Raw genomic sequence first — 20442 nt, 5'->3', positions numbered from 1 at the left:
GCGGGGGCCGGAGTCCTTGTGCCCCGCACCAGGACACACCTCACTGCCATCGAGTGGCCTCTGCCCCACAGCGACCCTGAAGGCCAGGGTCGGACTGCCCCTGTGGGTTTCTGGGGCTGTTACAGGAGCAGAAAGCCGTGTCTTTCTCCCAAGCAGCAGCTGATGGTTTCGAACCGCTGACCTTGAGATTAGCAGACCAGCGCCTCACCTGCTTCACCACGGGGGCTCCTCCCTCTGCCCGGCACCGGCTCAGAATCAGCTCAGTTGTTATTCCCACTGCCATCAGGTCCATTCTGACCCACAGTGACCCTTTAAGACCCGGGTCGAGCAGCCCCCTTGTCGGTTTCCCACACGGGATCTTGGTGGGAGTAGAAAGCCTTGTCTTTCTCCCCGAGGAGCGGCAGGTGGGTTCAAACTGCTGACCTTGCTGCTGGCAGCCCGATGGGTAAGCCCTCCTCTGCCACCAGGGCGCCTTCTGAGCTCGTTATGAGCCCATTAGAGAGAGGGGAAACCGGAGGTCCAGACAGAGCTGGCCCCCGTCTGCAGGTCACCCAGCTCCTCACTGCAGACGCCCACTGTTAGTTTCCCATCCTGATAAACAATGGAAAGATCTGGAAATGGGCTCGGCATCGCCCCACCCCCTCCAGCCTTCTTCTCTGAGCCCAAAAGTGGGCCAGGCCGGCTGCCAGAGCTGCAGGGCCGCCCCTGCTGGGAGGCGCAGCCAGCTGTCTGGGCCGCGGCTGTGGTTCCAGGGCACCAAGGGATGGGCTGTTATGAAATCAGGAATGACCTGGATAAGGGAGGCCGCCCTGGCTGACGCAAGCGGTGTGCACTGGGACCCAAGCCTCAAGGTGGGCGGCTTGAGCCCACAGGAGGTGCCGGAAGACACACCTGGCAACCAACTTTTCCCTAAACATGGCCTCCAGGTGGATTTCCACTCTCGGTGGCCCCGTGTATGGGAATCGAAGAATTGACCCGCAGGCTGCCACCCCCATGGGAGCAGGTCGCCTGGTCTTTTCTCCCGCTGCCCCTCTGGGTGGATTTGAACCGCCAGCCCGTCCATTAGTGACCCAACTGGGCAACCTTTTTGCCACCGGGGCTCCATGGGTAAAACTATGCAGCCGAGAAAGCCCGAAGGAGCGGTTGGAGTTTGTCAAATGAGAAGGTTCTTGGGGAGTAGGGGGGGTGGAAGACTGGGTACTATGTTATCAGAGAAAGAAGGCAGGGAGATCCAGGGGGGCCCTGTGGGCTGCAGGGACCCAAGCTTGAGTGCTTTTCTGGCTGCACCCGTGACCTTGTCCAAGTGCCTTGCCTTCCCCGGGCCTCTGAGTTCTGGCTGTGGGTAAGGAAGGGGCAGACACTACAGGAGAGACTTGTACACACTGGACGTTCAGTGTACACGTGATCTGAACCCTCCCTGTCATCAGGGGGGAGCCTGGTGCCCTCGTGGTTAGGCTGCTAACTGCAAGGTCCTCAGTTCGAAACCAGCAGTCCCTCTCTGGGAGACAGACGGGGCTTTGTAGTCCCATAAAGAGTTAGCAGTTTGGAAGCCCACAGAGAGAGGTCTACCCTGTCCCAGAGGGTTGCCAGGAGTTGGCATGGACTCAATAGCAGCGAGTTTTGCCTTGGCTTTGTTGTTGTTGTTGTTTGTCAGCCGGGAGGTAACATTTGGGCTGCATTCCGAGGGGCGGTTACTCAGTGGGAAGGGTGAGGAGGCCCCCTTCAGGGGCTCCAAGGGGAGGACAGGGAGGCAGCTGGGAAGGGACAGTGCTCAGCTGAGACTGTCCCAGGGCACTGGGGAGCTACAGAAGGGCAGGGAGCAGGGTGAACTTGGGATGAAGACAGGCCCTTCTGGGGCCCTGTGGGGGTGCTGGAAGCAGGAGGCCAGGCAGAAGAGGTAGAGGAAGGGTCAGGGCTCACTGAATCAAGTCAAGTGTGACTCATAGTGACCCTTGAGGACAGGGTAGAACTGCCCCCTGTGGGTATCGGAGACTGACTCTTGATGAGAGTACAAAGCCTCATCTTTCTCCCTCTGCCAGGCTGGTGGTTTCGAACTGCTGACCTTGCGGTTAGCAGCCCCATGATTAACCACTACACCACCAGGGCGCCTCTTCTCCCACCCAGACAACACCCCCAAACTCAAAACTGCAAAAGCTCATTAGAAGCCATGGTCCAACCCCTTGGCTTGCAGGTGGGGAAACTGAGGCAGGGCAGGGCGGTGGTAGCCTCTCCCAGACAGCTCTGGCTTAGGGTCCAGACGCCCAGACTCTATTGTTAGGGTCTCCTGGCTCCGCAGTGAGTTGGGCCCACTCCCCTGACCCTTCTCCTCCATGCCCACCCCACACCCACCCGCCCCTCCAGGACCTCCAAGGCTCTGTGAAGCGTGTTGCAGAATTCCTGGGCCGGCCGCTGAGCCCTGAGGCGCTGGACTCGGTCGTGGCTCACTCGGCCTTCGGCGCCATGAAGGCCAACTCGATGTCCAACTACACGCTGCTGCCCCCCAGCCTGCTGGACAATCGGCAGGGGGCCTTTCTCCGAAAAGGTGCGACCTTGGGCAGGTTGCTTAACCTCTCTGGGCCTTGGAAGGTGGCTGTGACGGCCACGGCTTGCCTGGCAAAAGAGGGCACTATTGGCAAAAGCCAGGGGGATGGGAAGGAGATCCTAGAATGGGGGGAGGGGATCGCTCTGAAGCGAGGAGGTTGCTCACCCCTGTCTGTCGTGCCCTCCACCCCCACCCCATTTCAGGGGTCTGCGGAGACTGGAAGAATTATTTCACAGTGGCGCAGAGCGAAGCCTTTGACCGCGTCTACCACAAGCAGATGCAGGGGCAGCCGACCTTCCCCTGGGATGAGGCCCCGAAGGACGACAGCCCGGACCCCGATCCCAGCCCCTGTCAAGCCCCCGAGAGCCCCGACCCATGGCCCTGAGAATAAACCGTAGCTCCTGCCAACACCCCAGCTCCTCTCTGCGCTTTGGGGGAGGCAGGCGAGCAAGGGCCACTGGGTGGAGCTCCAGAGCTGGGTGGGGAACCTGTGCACTGCACCCCAGGAGGGCGGTGATCACCCCCACCTGGCACACCAATGGGTGACTCAGAGGCCCCGCCTGGAGTCCAAGGTGTCATCAGGAGCCTAGCACCAGGCGGGGCAGGCATGTGACTTTCCCAGGGCCAGGAGCTGGGATTCCTGGGTCTGAGGGAGGAGGGGGAAGGGAGGGGGATGGAGAAGTTGGCCGCCAGGGTCTGAAGGAGGAAAGGGGTGGGGGGGGTGTCCAAGGCCAGACTTTAGCTGATGTGAAGCAACTTTATTACAAGTGGATGGGGCAAAAAGGGAGCTCCAGTAGACCCAACATTCCCCCCAGCACCCAAAAAACCAACCATTCTAATCCCAGCGCCTCCCTCCCTCCCCCAAACCTCTGGCTTCCCTGGCATTCCAGTCCATCCTTCAGCTCCGCCTCCTCCCTTCCCTTCGGAGGCTCTCTTCTCAACTGAACTCAGTTGCCCCGTCTGTCTCAGGGACCTCATGTCCACCCTAGAGTCTAGGGTGGTTCTCTACCTTCCTAATACCTCAAACCTTCCAGACAGCTCCGCATGTGGTGGCCCCCCAACCATAAAATGATTTCCGTTGCTACTTCATCACTGTCATTCTGCTACTGTGATGAATCGTCATGTCAATATCTGATAGGCAGGATGTGTCAGGCGACCCCTGTGAAAGGGTCGTTCGACCCCCAAAGGGCTGCGGGTCCACAGGTTGAGAACTGCTGTCTAGGGCCTAGAGATTTAGCGGGGAGCGGCCCCCAGGCTACCCCTCAGACCAGGCTATCACTAAGGGGTCAGCCCTGACACCAAATTGACTGTAAAGTTTTTCATTCAGTGTTACAACAGAAAGGCATCATTTGATATAAAAACCATCCCTGTCGTTATTAGTTATAACACATTTTTCCTGAGCTCGGCTGACTAGTATAAATATCCCTGTTGCTGTCCGGTTCCCTGGAGTTCGTTTGGGCTTACAGCCGCCCTAGATACAAGGGAATGACACACAGCCCTGTCCTGGACCGTCCACACACGGTCCTTATGGTTGAGACCAATGTTGCAGCCACTGTGCCAACCTGTCTTATGAAGAGCCTCCTTTTTGGCTGCCCGTCGGCTTTACCAAGCATGGAGTCCTTTGTCCAGAGACGGGTCTCCCCTGACAACATGTCCAAAGCACATGAGACAAAAAGTCTGGCCATCCTGGCCTGATTCCATCGTGGCAGCCACGATGTCCATCTCATCAAAGGCCTCCCTCTGTGTTGCTGCCCCTCCACTTCAAGCATGGTGTCCTTCTCCAGGGACAGGTCTGGCCAGGTAATAGTTGCAAAGTATGTAAGACCACGTCTCGCCATCCTTGCCTCTAAGGAGCATTCTTGGCTGTACTTCCAAGAAAGGTTTGTCAGCTCTCTCGGCAGGTCATGGTACTGTGTGTTACACTGGGTGGACTAGAGAAACAAATTCATACACACTCGTGTGTATAAGAAAGAGGTTTATAAGAGCAATTGAATATTGAGAAAACATCCCAGCCCAGTCCAGATTAAGCCCATGAGTCTGATATCAGTCCAAATGTCCGATACCAATCTATAAAGTCCTCTTCAGGCTCATGAAATACTTGTAATGGTGCCGAGTACAGGAAGATCACAGGTCAGTGGGTGGGAAGCCTTGTGGATCCAGTGGCGGCAGAAGCATCTCTGCGCTGGCGTGGGTCTCCATGTGGTTCCTCCAGTTCCCAGGGCATGGGGTCTCTCAGCGTAATTCCATGTGTCTTGTCAGGGAATGGACAGAGTGAGACAGTATCTCTCATCTCCAGGGAAGAATTATAGAAGTTCCCAGAATCCTCAGGAGTAAGCCACGCCCACACAGAGGCCTCATTGGCTATGACCTGATTGACGGGCCAGACTCCATCCCTTCGATCTTAATCCTCTCAAGTCCCAAATTGACACCAGATGGTGTACCCACCACAGCCACCTTCTATCTCCCTCACCTGCACCATCATGCAGATGCACCCCATCACCCACAGTCTTCCTGACTCAGTGTCTAACATTCACATGCATGTGAAGGGATTCAAAATATCATGACTTGAGTGGCTGTACTTCTTCCAGGCCAGGTTCACTGGCTCCTGTACAACCTGCCATCCTTTCAATAGACCCGCAAGGCTAAACCTCCCGGCTAATTTACCTCGCAAGCCTTCCGAAGTCCTCCAGTCAGAGCCAGTCATCCCCCCACCAAATCACAAGGATGCTCCCAAGCACGTAGTTTTGTCTGCGTGCCCCGCCCCCCTCCCCAGCTACAGAGCCAGTGGGTTCGCTGCTGCTGCTGCTGCTGGTGTTTTTGTAGGTCGTCTCTTGATTTTTCCCAGTGCCCTGGTGTTTTAGTTGCAACGTCATGGCGCTGAGGGTTTGTGGCCCATTATCAACATTGTTTTGGGAAGGGAGTCATCAGGGAAAGAGGAGGAGGAAAAAAAAAAAGGTGTCGACTTAGTGACCAATAACATCTTAATTCAACGGAGAACGTTCAGCCATGTGATTCCGAGGTGCGTGTTCACCCAAAGAACTACGGTGTACAAGCGATCTATGAATCGATGTATCACATGGGGCTTTATGATTCAAATCTTTTTTTTCCCCTCCAAATCTGGACACACATTTCTAAGGATTCTGTGTAGGGCAGGAGGGATGGGGTGGGGTGTGTGTGTGACAACAGGAGCGACATCGACCCTCTGGAGGCTGCTGCCCCAGAACTGGTAACTCTTACTCTTGTTAGGTGCTGTCCAATCAGGACCAACTCCTAGTGACCCCCCATGTCCAGGAGGAGGAAAGCCCACCCAGTCCTGCACCATCCTCCCGATTGTCCTTAGCATCGAGGCCGGGCTGGCAGCCACCGGGTCACTCCATCAGCTTGAGTCTCCCACGTCACTGCCCTTGCCCTGCACCAAGCAGGAGGTCCCCCTCCAGGGTCTGATCTCTCCTGCCGGCATGTCCAACTTTTGTGAGATCAAGTCCTCGCCATCTTGGCCTCTAAGGAGCACTCTGGCTGTCAGATTTCTTTGTCCTGTGGGCAGTCCGTGGCAGTCCCATTGTTCTTCACTGGCACATTGAAAGGACCTTGGGTTTTCTAGAAGCCGGCAGCTGTTCTACCCATTTTGCAGCTGAGGTGGAGAGTGGACTTGGGTTTGTCCAAGTTCCACCGGTGGCCGACTGACGCACGGCCACCCCCACGTGTCTGAGGAGGACATGGCGGTTTGGGGTTTTGTTTTGGAGGGGGGAGGTTGATTCTCAGGCCTTTCTTCAGGGTCACCCTAGGGCAGGTTGGAACCAGCCACTTTCTGTCCGCAGCCAGATCCATTGTACACCCTCCGGGGACTCAAGATAAAAAAACAAAAACCTGCTGCCGGCCAGTCCGTTCCAAGTCACAGCGACCCTGCAGGACAGGGTACAACTGCCCCCCCGTGGGTTTCCGAGGTGGGAGCCTCTTCGTGGGAGTTGAAAGGCCTCACTTTTCTCCCTCGGAGCAGCTGGTGGCCTTGAACTGCTGCCCTTGCAGAGAGCAATCTGCCACATAACCCACCGCCCCACCATGGCTCTTATTCGGGGGCCAGAGCCCCCCCCCAAAAAAAGTGATAAAAAAATAGAACACTACCTAGATTTAAATTAGGAAAGAAGAAAAGATGGAGGCTGAGGAATCCCCCAAAGGCGGCGGCCCTATGACACCCTGGAAACTGGGACCTGGAACCACTTCTCAAGGTCACCTTTCAGCCAAACAATAGGTTGGCCTAAACACCAACAGCGACACCTTGGAGGAGTCTGTGCCTTAGAACAAATGGCCACCGGAGCGCAAACAGGCCGCACGGGGGCGCCAAAGCGAAGCTGCGAAGACAAGGCAGGGGGCGGGGAAACCTGGGCGGGGCATCCAGAGGGCGGGGCATCCCGCGGGCAGGGCGACTGGGCGGGGCATCCAGAGGGCGGGGCATCCCGCGGGCAGGGCGACTGGGCGGGGCATCCCGGGGGCAGGGCGACTGGGCGGGGCATCCAGAGGGCGGGGCATCCCGGGGGCAGGGCATCCCGGGGGCAGGGCGACTGGGCGGGGCATCCAGGGGGCGGGGCGATCTGGGCGGGCCATCCCGAGGGCGGGCGACTGGGCGGGGCAGACCTCGGGGAGGAACCCATAAGGCAGGTGGGGTGATGCTGTTCTCCTGGGAGACAGGCTTCCCATTGGCCCAGAGCCGGCCTGTGTGGCTTGTTGAATGGGCACTACGCAGCGGAGGACACAGTCCTTCCAACCTCCCGCTATCAAATCCTCTCCCCTCTGCAGCGCCCCAGACCTGAGGCCAGAGCCGGTGCAAAGCAGCCAGCTAGGATGGGCTTCGGAGCAGGGGGCCGTGATTGTCCCCGCTCCACCCCCAACCCCCGCTGGGTCAAGGTCGGCCCCGGAGCCCCGGCCTCTGGGCCCAGTCCGGCTGCCCGAGGCTTCTGAGATCCGAGGGTTTGGGCGCTGTCTCCTCCCCAAGCCTCCTCCGGGTTGGGGACAGGTAGCGGAGGCGGCGGCGGGCCGGGATCAGAGGCAGGGCAGGTGGGCGGGCGTGGTCCCCGTCAGCCCAGGGTCCCCCTCCAGTGCCTCGCTGCCGCATCAGGGCTTTGGCTGGGGTGTCTTTGGAGCCCCAAGACTTCTTGAGCTGTGGAGGGAAAGACAGGGAGGTGAGGGGGGCCCAGAATCGGGACAGGAAGAGGTGGAGGCGGGAAAGGAAAGAGAGAGGAAGATGGGGGGGGGGGCGGGGTAGGGGTAAAAAAAGAGAGGGAGCCTGAGAGGAAGGTGAGAGGAGGCTCTGGGGGGCCCAGAGTCAGAGAGGGGCAGAGGTGAGTGGAGGAAGAGGGGCTGGTGAGAGAGGCACAGGTGGAAGGAGGTTCTGAGGCCCCAGTCAGGGAAGGGGAAGGTGATAGGGGAGAGAGGGAGGACCAGGATGGGAAGGGAAGGGGGAGGAAGTGTCAGAGAGAAGGAGGGGGTGAGAGAAGAGGGGAGGGAGGGAGAGATAAGGGAGATGGCAGAGGAGGGAGGGAAGGGGTACAGAGTTCTGGGGGACATGAGAGGGCCTCTGAATCCCCAGGCTTGGCAGGGGGAACTACTGGGCCTCCCCACCTGCGGTTTTGCAGCTGGGGAGGACCAGGAAACAGCTGTCTGCTGTCTGGTGAGGGAACAAATATTTGTCAAGGGAGGTGATGAGGGTTAGGGCAGTTGGGGACCAGGGAGAGGTGAGGACCTTGGCCTCCCACCCATCCCCCTTCTCAGCTCAGCTTCCCGCTGACTGGGATGGACAGGACTGGCCCCAGAGAGAGGCCTCTGGGCTCCCACTCAGCAGGTGGGGAAACTGAGGCTGAGGGGAACAAAGCCCCCAGAGGGAGGCCACCTGCTGCAGCTGCCCCTAGGGACCCGGATCTCATGCTTCCAACAGACCACTTCATGGCCGCAGAAGCAGAGGCTCCAGAGGCTTGGAGAGAAAGAGTCACCTGCTCAGGGACCGCCAAGCTGAGGCTGCTCTGAGACACTCAGGCCCTTCCCCCTCACCCTCACCCCCCCCCCCCCCATCATCTTTCTCTAATCCGGATTAGAAGGCAGCTCCATCCCTCTCTGAAAAAATAAAACAAACAGGAAAACCGCACTGCCATCTGGTGAATTCTGATCGTAGCCACCCCAGAGGACAAGGCAGACCCGCCCCTGTGGGTTTCCAATACTGTCACTCTCCATTACAGAAGCAGAAAGCCTCATCTTTCTCCCTCAGGGAGGCTGGTGGCTTTGAACTGCTGACCTTGCAGTTAGCAGTCCAACCTGTAAACCACTGCACCACCAGGGCTCCTTGGACCCTCCCTGGTGCCTTAGTTTCCCCATCTGTGAAATGGGCAGGATCAGAGCATTGCTTCTCAGGGGTGGGGTGGGTGAGAAGCAGTGATGTCAGTACAAATGAAGCCCATCTTGTGAATGTGGTAAGGAACCCCTGGTGGCACACCCTGAGCTACTAACCACCAGGTCAGTGGTTTGAACCCACTAGCTGCTTCCAGGAAGATGCATGAGGCTTTGTGCTCCCATGAAGATCTATGGTCCCAGACACACACAGGGACCATACAGTTCTAACAGGACCTCTGACACACCTTAGACACACAGTTCTAACCGGACCTCTGGGGTCATTATGAGTCAGGATAGACTGGATGGCAGGGCGTTTAGGGTTTTTGGTTCGTGAATATGGTGTTAGGTGGAGTGGTTTCAAGGTGGGCAGCCAACGGCAAGGTCATGAGTTCAAAATCACCAGCCACTCCTTGGGAGAAGTATGAGGCTTTCTGCTCTCGTAGAGTTAAAGGCTTGGGAGACAAACAACAGAAAAGTGGGTGAAAGAAGACATGAAAGACGGGTGTGAGACATGAAAAAAAAGTTATCAAGGGTTCAGGAGGGAGGGGATAAAATGAGCTGATATCAAGGGCTCAAATAGAAAAAGTGTTTCAAAAATGATTGCCAACATGTACAGATGTGCTTGACACAAGGAATGGATGGATGGATTGTTATAAAAGTACCCAATAAAATGATTTTTTTAAAGGAAAGAAAAAAATATCTCAGAAAAAAAATAGTTAAAGTCTTATAAACCCACAGGGCCAGTTGTACCCTAGAGTCAGAATCCATTCTACGGCAGTGCGTTCAGGAGTTTGGGTTTTTCATTCTTTGGTTTCAGCCCGTCTTCACTGAAGGAGGCACCGTGGGTCAGACTGTGGGCTGCTAACCTCAAAGTCCTCTGTTCCAGCCCACCCGCCACTCCTGGGCAGAAAGACGAGGCTGTCTGCTCCCATCAAGAGTTACTGTCTCGGGAACCCGTGGGGTGCAGTTCCACCCTGTCCTAGAGGGTCCGTAAAAGTCAGGTCTTGGGTTTGGATCCTCAGGGCCCCCTCTTCCCAGTCAAACAGGAAGAGAACGACTGCTGGGCCCAGCACACAGGAGGAGTGTGCAGGGAAGAGAGGGTGCAATGATGGACTCAGGTGGGGTGGTGGGTGGGAGGCTCTGCTCCGCCGTCTATGGAGGAGGGGCCGGTGTCCAGCTCCCTGGCAGCCAAGACCCAGCAGACCCACTGTCCTGAGTCGATTCCCACCCATAGTGATGCTCTAGGATGGAGAGCTTCCCCTTGGGGTTTCCAAGGCTGTAAATCTTTACAGAAGCAGACCAACTGCCCCCTACCCCTACCCCCTCAAAAAACCCAAACAGACAGACTCTCTGCCATCCACCTGCCCCCCCGTGAGTTTCTGAGACTTAAGTCTTTCCGGGAGTAGAAAGCCCATCTTCCTCCCATGGAGTGGTTTCGAACTTGCGACCTAGCAGTTAGCTGGCAGCTCCACATGGAAACACGATGCTACCAGGGGTCCAGGTAGCAGCCGAGAAAATCCTAGAAGGAGCGTGAGGGGGCTTCTTCTACTTGGTCACCTGGAATGTCTGAATATTCTCATAATGCATCACACACACGCACGCACGGGTCTGCACAAGCAGCAGACCGCCCGCCCATCTTTCTCCATTGGGATGGCAGGTGGCTTCCAACTGCCTCCCGGCAGGTGTGCAGCCTTGGGCAGGTGCCTCGCCCTCTCTGGTCCTCTGTCCCCGACCTGCGCCCCCCCGCCCCCCCGGGCCTCACCTCGTCCGCGTCGCTGGAGCCCGACAGCTGGGACAGGCGGCTCAGGTCCCAGAGCGAGCGGCTGGGCCGGGTCGGCGGTCCTCCGCTGGAGGTCCGCGCGCGCTGCACGCTCCTCAGGACGTCGCTGAGCGCCGGCGCCGGGGCGCCAGGGGGCGCTCGCGCGTCCGCGCGCTCGAGGCGGCAGGCGGCCAGGCGGCGGGCCAGCGAGTCGTCGGGCGGCGGGGAGACGGGCGCCACGGAGCGGCGGCGGGTCACGCGGTGCGGGCTCCGGGGCAGCGGCAGCCCGTCCAGCACGCTGACGAAGGGCGCGGGGGCGGGCGCGGGTGGCAGGGCCCGCGAGGCGGCGTACAGGGTCCGGAACTCCTGGCTGAAGGCGTCGGCGATCTCGCCGGTCAGCAGGGTCACCAGGCCGCGGTGCAGGCGCGCGTCGCTCCACGTGAAGCTGGGGCGTGGACACAGGCGGCGGCCGGGGGGCGTCAGGGTTTCCTCAGCCTGACCCCCTACTCCCCTCCCCCTCCCCCAGGCAGGCGGTGGGACCTGGGCCTCTGCTGTCTGGGGCGTGGCCATCGGTGGCCCCACTCCTTGGACCCACTCGCCCCCCCCTCCCGGGGCACGGGGTGCAACTGCAAACACACCCCTGCTCACTGCCACCGAGGGGATGCAGGCTCACAGCACGCTGTGAACAGCCCCTGTGGGTTTCCCACTCGGTTCCGGAGTAGAAAGCCTCTGCTTTCTCCTCCCGCGTGGAGCGGCTGGTGGTTTTGAACTGCTGACCTGGCAGTTTGGCCGCCCAGCGTGGAATTACTCACTACGCCGCCGCCAGGTCTCCTACAGGTTGGCCACAGACCCACACGTTATCGTGCGGAATCAGGGGTGGGTTTAAACCTAGGCTCCACGTTGCCCCCAGCACGGGAGCACCTCCCTAGTAACGTCAAGGTTGCCAGTCTGCACGCCCAGCAGGGCATGGGAAAATAGGTGGGTGATCTGCTTCAGATGGTTACAGCCTTGAAAAACAGGTGGGGCCGTGCCGAACTGCACCCATGGGGGATCGCCATGAGTCCGTGTCCATTCAGGTCCACAAGGGTGGTGTCAGCAGCTGTTATTCATTGGAACCTGCCCCAACTCAGCGACCCCGTGGGCCACAGGAGACACACCCTGTCCTGTGCCATCCTCACAATTGTACCTCTGTCCGAGCCCATAGCTGCAGCCACTGTGTCCGTCCATCCTCTCCTTTGCTGCCCCTCTTAATTTTACCAAGCACGATGCCCTTCTCCAGGGACAAGCCCCTGCCGCCGGCGCGTCTAAAGTGCGGTACACTCGGCTAAGTCTCTCGACAGGCATTCTTGCTTCTCAGGCCGGAAGCTGGGCTACAGCAGGATCAGCCTGGGTGGAAAGGTTTCAGACTGCGACGGACTAGGCAGAAAGGCCTGGCTACCCGTGAAAACCCGAAGTGTCGCAAAAAAGAATACTGTCTGACTTCATAGATGGCACAAGAGCCACAAGGATCGGCCTGGAACGTGCTGGTCAATGTCAGCGCCCAACCTGACGGCAGGTGGCACAGTGGGTTACGCTTGGGCTGCTGTCCAAAAGTTCAGCAGTTCGAACCCCGCAGCTGCTCCACCTGAGCAAGATGAGGCTGTCTGCTCCTAAAAAGATCTCCAGTCTCGGAAACCCACAGGGGTCAGTTCTACCCTGCCCCGTAGGGTGGCTGAGCATTGAAATGGACTGGTCAGCAGGGAGTTTCAACAGCCACAGATGTTTTCTGACACCCGCCACCACTGCCTTCTGAATCAAACCAACACACAAACTCCCTGTAACACACAAACTCCCTGCAACACACAAACTCCCTGCCACCAACTTGATCCCAACTCCCCGTGACCCTGGGGTTTTTCGAGGCTGTCAATGTCGACGGGAGCAGGCCAAACAGAAAAATATCTTTCTCCCTGGGAGGAGTTGGTGGGTTTGAACTTTAGGCCTTGCAATGAGCAGCTGAACTCGTCACCAGGTCTCCTTGCCTTCTTCTAAACAAACTGCCAACTATCAAGCCCTTCCCCAGGAACACGTCCCCAGGGGACCTGCCCTGTGCCTCAGTTTCCTCCTCTGTACTACAGAGTCAAAGCCATCGGGAGATTCGAATGAGAGAGAGTGGGGAGCAGCAGGCCAAGCACCAAGTAAACCTTAAAAACCTGCAAGCAGGGACTCCTTTACCTGTTAATCACGGCGGCTGAGATTGCTGGCAGCTGTCCAGGAAGCATCGGACTGAACCGCGAGGTTAGTGGTTCAAACTGCCCACCCTAACCCCCACCAGTTCCTCAGGGGTAAGTTGAGGCTGTCTATTCCCGTCAAGACTCACAGCCTCAGAAAACCCCCGGAGGACCGCTTGGGGTCCAAATCAACGTGACAGCAGGGGGTGAGTGACCGGTCACGTCGTACCTTGTTGCTGAAAGTCGAGGCAGACAGGAAACCAGTCCCCTCAAAACTTGCCATCGAGGCAATTCTACCTCCCCGTGTGTCACAGTAGAACTAGGCTCTGGAATGTTTCCTTGGCTGCGTCCAGGCCTTCCTTCCTAGTCTGCCTGTCTGGAAGCTCTGTCAAAACCAGTCTACCGTCGTTAGCCATCATGTGCAGACCTTGTGAGCCGCCCGTGCACACAGTAGGGTGCTCAGTACATGCCTTCTTCACGCCTGGCCTCCCCTGGAGGTCTATTAAACCTGGGTCGGCATAGGAGATGGGGGGTGACTCTGCATGCATCCCTCCTCCTGCCTGAGCCTCAGCTTGCCCAGGTGCAGAGTGAGAAGGAAGCCCAGGTGGCAAAGGAGTTACGGGCTCCGCCGCTGATCGAAAGGTCGGCAGTTTGAGCCCACCCTGCAGCCCCATGGGAGAAAGACCTGCCCACCTGCCTCTCTAGAGAGTGCCAGCGTCCAAAACCCCATGGGGGCAGTTCCACCCCGGCCTGTTACAGGGTCACCGTGAGTCATCGGCATCCACTCAACAGCAATGGCTATTGTTGCGAATTCGGTTGTGTCCCCCGCCCCCGCTGTGCATCTGACCTCTGTGCCCCTGAGGACAGAGCCCTGGTGGGGCAGGGGTTACACATTGGGCTGTCAATTGCAAGGTCAGCGGTTGGGAACCACCAGAGGCTCTGCTGAAGAAAGCAGAGGCTGCCCGCCCCACCGAGACGTGTTACCGTCTTTGGAAACCAGAAGGGGCAGTTTGACCCTGTCCTTCCTACTGGGTTGCCATGAGTCAGAATTGATTTGATGGCAGAGGGAGAGGGTGTTCTACTCTCTTAGAGGGTGTTCTACAGTCTTGGAGAAGGGCAAGGGCAGTCCGACCCTGTCCTGTTGGGTCGCTGTGAGTTGGAATTTCGGTTTGGTAGCGCTTCAGATTTGATGGCAGAGAGAGAGAGAGAGAGTGAAAGAGAAAGAGTGAGGTGGCCTTCTACTCCCGTAAAGACTGACGAACCCACAGGGGCAGTTCTGAAGGTGGGCGGTTTAAGTCCACCCCCAGGTGCCTCTGACTACAGCCGTGGCCGTCTATTCCTGGAAAATCAGGCCCTGAGACCCCCATGTGCACGGGGCCACTCACACACAGACGGCCTCCTTGAGTCCTGGTGGACTGGTCGGGCCGCTGGCATTGGAAGGCCAGTGCTCTGCTGGCCTCCGGGAGTGGGTGGATGTGGATAGGAGGTGCCCTTACGTTTGCGGCATGCCAGTGCCCTCACCCTTTGGGAAGTCAGAGGGTCAAGGCCGCCCCTCTGATTGTGACCTGCGACCTCCTCCCCTCCCCCCAGCAGCTGGTGGGGAACCCGCAGAAGACTTCTGTGAGGTCACCACATTCTGCTCCACAGAGTCTCCTTGGGCTACGAAGGCTGGCTCTTCTTCAACTCAGGGGACAACCCCCTGGGAGCCGCATCCCAACAGAACTCCTGAGAGGACCGCCGCCCCAGCACTGGTCCCAGGAAGCCCCAGCGAGAGAGGGACCAGAGTTCTCCCGGGCGTGCCCAGAGCCATTCAGCTGTCCAGGGAAGGCCCGGGAAGGCCCCGGCCTGGCTCGGGCACCGTCAGCGCGGCCAGGCCGCCATGGTCCTCGGCTGGCTGTTGCTGACCGCGCTGGCGCTGTCCCCGGTCACCAGGGGCGTCAAGGACTGCTTCTTCTGTGAGCTGACGGACTCCAAGCAGTGCCCCAGCACGCACATGAGCTGCGCCGAAGAGGAAGACTGCTTCACGGGCTACGGGCTGGCCCCCGGCCTGGGGCCCATCACCAACAAAGGCTGCCTGCGCTCCACCAACTGTGGCCAGGAGCAACCCGTCAACTACAAGGGCGTCACCTACAGCCTGGTCACCTCCTGCTGCCAAGGGGACCTCTGTAACCTGGCCCCACCCACCACTGGCACCCGGGCCCTGGGGGCCACCGCCGGCCTGGCGCTGGGCTTGGGGCTGCTGCTCCAGTAGTCGCCGTGACCCCCCGGGGAGTCCAAGAGGCAGGGCCTGGCCCGCCCTGCTCCTCCAAGGCTCCCCGAACTCCCTGCCTCTGCCCTCTAGCCCTCACCCCCCCATTAAATGGCCTGCAGGCTCTGGACCCCATGTTGTGAGACTTGCTCTGTTCCAGGGCAGCCCCACCCAGGAGAAGGGTCCCTGAGGCCTGGCAGGCTGGAGGTGGGCAGGGGTGCCCTGCAGTGCGGGGGTAGCTCCCTGGCTCTAAAATGCATGCATCCCTTCTTGGGCTGGAAGCAGATGCCGCTCAATCTTGGTGCCCAGTTCCACGGCCTCCCGCCCCACTCACACAAACCAAACTCCCATTTAAGTGGATGCCAACTCACAGCCACCCTACCACCCGGAGTAGAACTGCCCCTGCGGGTTTCCGAGACTGTAACTCCCTCCGGAAGTCGAGAGCCCTGTCTTTGTCCTGCGGAACGGCTGGCGGTGTCCAATTGCTGACCTAGGACTTGAGCAGCCAGGACCCAGGACACCCACACCCACATGGAGGAGGGAGTGCCGGTCCATGGAGATTGTGTTACTGGCAGATGTTGGGCTGGGCGGGCCAGTCTCCCTGTGGATGTTAAATGCCTGCCAGTGGGTTCTGAGCCAGCAACACCCCACCTGGCCTCAGTTCCAGGGGCGCTAACCACCAAGTCAGCAGTTTGGAGCTACCAGCCGCTCCCAAGGAGAACGGTATCTCTGTGGAGTGACAGTCGGTAGAGAAGTCTTCAGGGCATTTTTTTTTGGAGGGGCAAGGGCAGTGGTGTTTTTGTTTCCACGTGGTTTTACAACTGCTCAGTAGGAGAAAGACAGGGCTTTCTACTCCCACCTGGTGTCACAGTCTGGGATACCCACAGGGGCAGTTCCACCCTGTCCTATCAGGTGGCTCTGAGCTGGCGCCCACTGGTTGGCCGGGAGTTGGTTGGTTGATTGATTTTTTTTTTCATGCCTCCTCTGGAAAGTGGGGCAGAAAGGCCAGGCTCTCTGATGCTCCCACAGAGATCGACAGCCTCTGGGAAACTCCCCCGGGGGCGGTTTACCCTGTCCTCCAGATGGGGTCCCTGTGAACCCCATTCCCCTGGACAGCTGCTAGGGTTCGGGAGCCTCTGCCGACCCTGTCGCTGCTTCTCCCTTCTAAAGCAAGGTCCCCTCCAGGGTGGCGGTGAGCCTTGTGAGCACCTCCCGCCCCCCCTGGCCCCCAACTTGCTGGTGGACATGCAAATCCTCTAGCTCCAATCTCCATCCCCTCAAGCCCCTAACACACACTGCCACTATCATACTGGACTCTGGGTGAGTGACGATGTGGAGAAGGGATGGCAGGGAGGGGAGGCTCCCTTGAGACCAGGAAGCAGCACCCCCGATCCCATTTCTGCCGCCAGAAGGGACCTCAGTCTCCAGGCGAGGAAGGGTGTGTGTTTTCTAAACCCACCTTCCAGATGAGGAAGGAAGCGGAGGCCCTCTGGAAAGGGGGTGCGCAGGGCAAACCCGGCCAGTGGAGGGGCTGGGCGGCAGGATGCCGTGCCGGCAGAGGGGGCGGTGGGAGTGGGCACAGGGGCATCGTACCTGTAGGAACCCGTGATGACCCTGGCACCGTCCAGGAGCACAAACTTCTCCCGCACGTGGCCGCTCACCTGCCGCCTCCTGCGGCTCTGGAAACTGCAGCCCTGCACGACGCGGACGTCCAGGTTCTAGACGGGGGTGGGGTGGAGGTGGGTGGCATGCCCTTGCTCAGGTCCACCCCTCGGGGTCCCCCCACTCAGGGCCAAGAGCTCCAGGGTCACCCCTACGACCACTGCTCCCAGATGGGTGGTGGCCTGTGGATCCAGAATAGAATCCTTGCCAACTTCCGCAGCGTCCCGGCTAACAGGCCTCCGGGGATGACCCCAACTTTGTGGCCCCGGGCATGCATCAAAAGTCCACCACACCTCCCTCGGTGTAGTGCCTTGGGCATCTGATTTTGGGGACTCCCCTCTTAGTTGGCAGCCTAAGACCCTGTGGAAGGTGCCCTTGTTCCCCACTGCTCCTGCCCAGCCCCAGGGGAAGGTCGCTGGCTGGGCCCCTACCTCCGTGGCCCAGGGGTTCACCCTCAGCTGCTGGGCCAGAGCCAGGAAGGCGGGCAGCTGCTGGCTGTCCAGGAGTAGGTAGACAGGGACCCAGCGGCGTGTGGCGGCGTCCATCAGGTCCCAAAGCAGGTCTGGGTCGGTGAATACATCCATGACCACGGCCACCAGCTAGGGGCAGGAAGGGATGTGAGGAGCCCGGCTTTGGGTGGGCACAGGGGCCTCAGGGAGCGGGTGAGATGCACTGGGTGCTGAGAGTCTGTGGGTCTGGCCCAAGACAGCCAGACGTCTCTTCTGAGGTGCTGCTGGGTTATCAGTCCAGCCGGCAACGCGATCAGGAACTATCTATGTTCCTGGACACCCAGCCATTAACCGCTGGACATTAGTAACACCTGGCCCGTGAGTCACAACAGCGACCGTGTCAAGCCTCCATCAACATGGCAGCCTACTCCAGGGGTCTGTGACTGGTTGCCCCCCACAGTGGGGGGCGGACCCCCTGGGTGCTGGGGTGGGGAGGGCAGCCCTGTGCAAGCCATCAGGGGAAGACCTGGAGCTCACGCAGGTGGTGGCTCCTGTAAGTACTGTTGGGAGAGGCCCCCGGTGCCTTGCAAACGGGTTCGCCCAAAGGAGTCCAGTCAGAGGACCTCGGAAGAAAGGCCTGGTGTTCTTCTGTAAAACCAGCTGCAGAAAACCCTGTTGTGGGGCAGAGCTGGACACACACACACACACACACACACACACACACACGGGCGCTGGGAGTCCACTCGGGATTGGTGGCAGCTGGTTGGATGACCCCTGACTCAACCATCTAACAGCCTGGGTTCCCATCACGGATCAGTCAGTTGCAGGAGAGATTCACATGCCTCTGTCTCCCCATTTCCTTCCTGGACATACACCTAGCCACCCACTCACTCACTCACTCTCACCCCCATGGGGTTCATTCTGACTCAGAGGGCCCCTATAGGACTCCTGGTGGGGTTCTTTCTTTTTCCTTTTTAAAATCATGTTATTGGGGGCCCGTCCAACTCATCACAATCCATCCATCCATCCATCCATCCATCGTGTCAAGCACATTTGTAACTTTGTTGCCATCATCATTCTCAAAACATTTGCTTTCTACTTGAGCCCTTGGTATCAGCTCCTCATTGTTCCCCTTCCTCCTTCCCCATCCCCTACCCTCGTGAACCCTTGATAATTTATACATTATTATTATTTTGTCATGTCTTACACTGTCCGATGTCTCCCTTCACCCACTTTTCTGTTGTCCATCCCTCAGGAAGGAGGTTATATGTAGATCCTTGTGATCGGTTCTCCCTTTCTCGCCCCACTTTCCTCTTTCCCTCCTGGGATCCCTACTCTCATGATTGGTCCTGAGGGGTTTATCTGTCCTGGATTCCCTGTGCTTCCAGCTCTGATCTGTACCCGTGGACATGCTCTGGTCCGGTGGGTTTCTTTCTGGGAGTAGAAGGCCTCACCTGGGGAGCGGCTTGTGATTTGGAAAGCCGACCCTGAGGTTAGCAGGCTTGTGGTTTGGAAAGCCGATCCTGAGGTTAGCAGCCTAGCCGTAACCCACAACGCCACCGGGCTTCCCAGCAACCCCGTAGGATGGGGTGGAACTGCCCCGTGTGGGCCTCTGAGGCGGTCAGTCTTCAGGAGAGCAGGCAGCCTCTCCCTCCTTCAGAGCCACTGTGCTTTGGAAACCCTGACCTTGTGGTGAGCAGCCCCACTAGGTCACCTTGATGCCTGGAGGGCAGGAGCCTGAGGAGGGAGGGGGAAGGGGGAGGCTCCAGTTCCAGAGAACACGGTCTTGGGCAGTCCTGAGTTTCGGGGGAGCGTGAACCCACCTTGCTGGCGGCCTGGAGTTCCCGGCGCACCACCTCCTTGAGCGATGGGTGGCCCTCACCAGGCGGTTGGGTGTACAGCTGGGCCCGGGTGATGCCCTTCCAGGCTGGGTCCTCTGGCCAGCCCAGTCGCAGCACGGGTGCAGGCTCCTCCGACTGCCCAGGCCAGTAGGTCAGGCTGCCACCGGCCACTCCATTGGTAAGAGCGGCTCCCTCGGCCGCCCCACTAGGCTCGGGCTCGCCAGTTGTCCAGTCCTCGGCCGACGCTGCCAGGACCCGGACCTCGTCGGCGCTCAGGAAGGGCCGCAGCCTTTCTTGAAGCACGCAGTTCTCAAATGCCTCTGCGCCCTCGCTCAACAGGGTCTCCAGGGCCAGCCGCTGGCCCTCCGTGTACAGATAGCCGGGGCTGGCCTCTGTCAAAGGCAGCTCCCCGGCCCCGGGGTCCAAGTTGTCCAGCGCAGCCAGCTGGGAGGCCGCCATCGTGGTCTGCTGAGGTGAGGCTGGGTCCTTAGGGGCTTGGCAGGGAGTAACTGACCATTGGGTAGAGGGAGGGGGCTCTCTGATGGGTAGATGCTAAGCAGCCATAGGGTGGCCCTGTCCAAGTCCCAATTGCTTCCTGATCACCTTGCCCTCCTCCCCTACAAACGTCTCAGGCCACCACTACAGGGTGACAGGCTGGCCCTCTTGCCACCTGCCCCCAGTGTCTGGACGATTCCACAACAGGACCTCCCTGGTCACCTGCTTCCAAGTCCAATGGTGCCACCTGTCAGCTTGACCCCTGGTTCTCAACCAAAGGCAAGGAAGGGCTGCTGGCTGGCACCCCCTCAACCGTCACATCAGATTGCTTCTGGGTGACAACCCTGGTGTGTTAGGCTGTCTGCCCGGGATCTAGCTGCCTGACCACCTTATCAGTAAATCTCATTGGGCGCCTTTGCTCAGCCCTGGGGCCTGCACCCTTCCTAGCATCCTGCCCTGCTGTTGATTGGGGACCCCTACTGTCCCCCAAGTCCCCACAGGATGCCCCAGGACTATTACAGATCCAATCTGTGACCTCCACAGGCCATTCAGCTGGGAGGGGGAACCGGCCAATGTCCCTTTGACTGACTGGTGGCCCTGGCTGGCTCCTGGGCAAACTGACCCCACCCAACTCGGAACTTACCTGAAGCCCAGGATCTCCTGTCGGCTGACCATCCAACTGGTGTAAGCCTGTCTTTCAAACCCACTGCCCTTTGCGACCCAAACCCCTGGAAACCGCGGCCAGCCCCTCAGGGCTCAGGCCTGTAGGGGGACAAATCTATCTAGTAGCCCTACCGTTCTTACCCACCCAGCCCTGTGCTCACGCAAGCAATCCAGGGAGGTGAGCCTCCTCAGTGTCCT

At 59.0% G+C, this 20442-nt stretch overlaps 3 protein-coding genes across 3 annotated transcripts in view; 2 read left to right on the top strand and 1 right to left on the bottom strand.

The window, feature by feature from the left end:
- Nucleotides 1–2927, top strand: part of SULT2B1 (sulfotransferase family 2B member 1) — a 106879-nt gene extending 103952 nt beyond the window's left edge. Inside the window, exons 11-12 of the mRNA XM_075537912.1 lie at nt 2362–2542; nt 2746–2927. Of these exons, the coding sequence (XP_075394027.1) occupies nt 2362–2542; nt 2746–2927 (363 nt within the window). The remainder of the gene's footprint in view (nt 1–2361; nt 2543–2745) is intronic.
- Nucleotides 2928–7439: 4512 nt separating this feature from the next.
- FAM83E (family with sequence similarity 83 member E) lies at nt 7440–19545 on the bottom strand. Its single transcript, XM_075537911.1, has 5 exons — nt 19069–19545; nt 17228–17395; nt 16728–16852; nt 10683–11124; nt 7440–7697 (listed from the first exon to the last, which is right to left on the bottom strand). Exons 1-5 carry the CDS (start codon nt 19543–19545, stop codon nt 7440–7442), a joined length of 1470 nt encoding a protein of 489 aa, XP_075394026.1.
- SPACA4 (sperm acrosome associated 4) lies at nt 14484–15208 on the top strand. The gene has a single exon (XM_075537561.1). The coding sequence runs from the start codon at nt 14766–14768 to the stop codon at nt 15135–15137; it is 372 nt and encodes a 123-aa protein (XP_075393676.1). The 5' UTR covers nt 14484–14765; the 3' UTR covers nt 15138–15208.
- Nucleotides 19546–20442: the final 897 nt, after the last annotated feature.

The sequence above is a fragment of the Tenrec ecaudatus genome, chromosome 18 (genome assembly GCF_050624435.1).
Source record: "Tenrec ecaudatus isolate mTenEca1 chromosome 18, mTenEca1.hap1, whole genome shotgun sequence".
Taxonomy (NCBI): Eukaryota; Metazoa; Chordata; class Mammalia; order Afrosoricida; family Tenrecidae; genus Tenrec; species Tenrec ecaudatus.
Note: the sequence above shows the minus strand (reverse complement) of the source record. Positions and strands in the feature narration are given on the sequence as shown.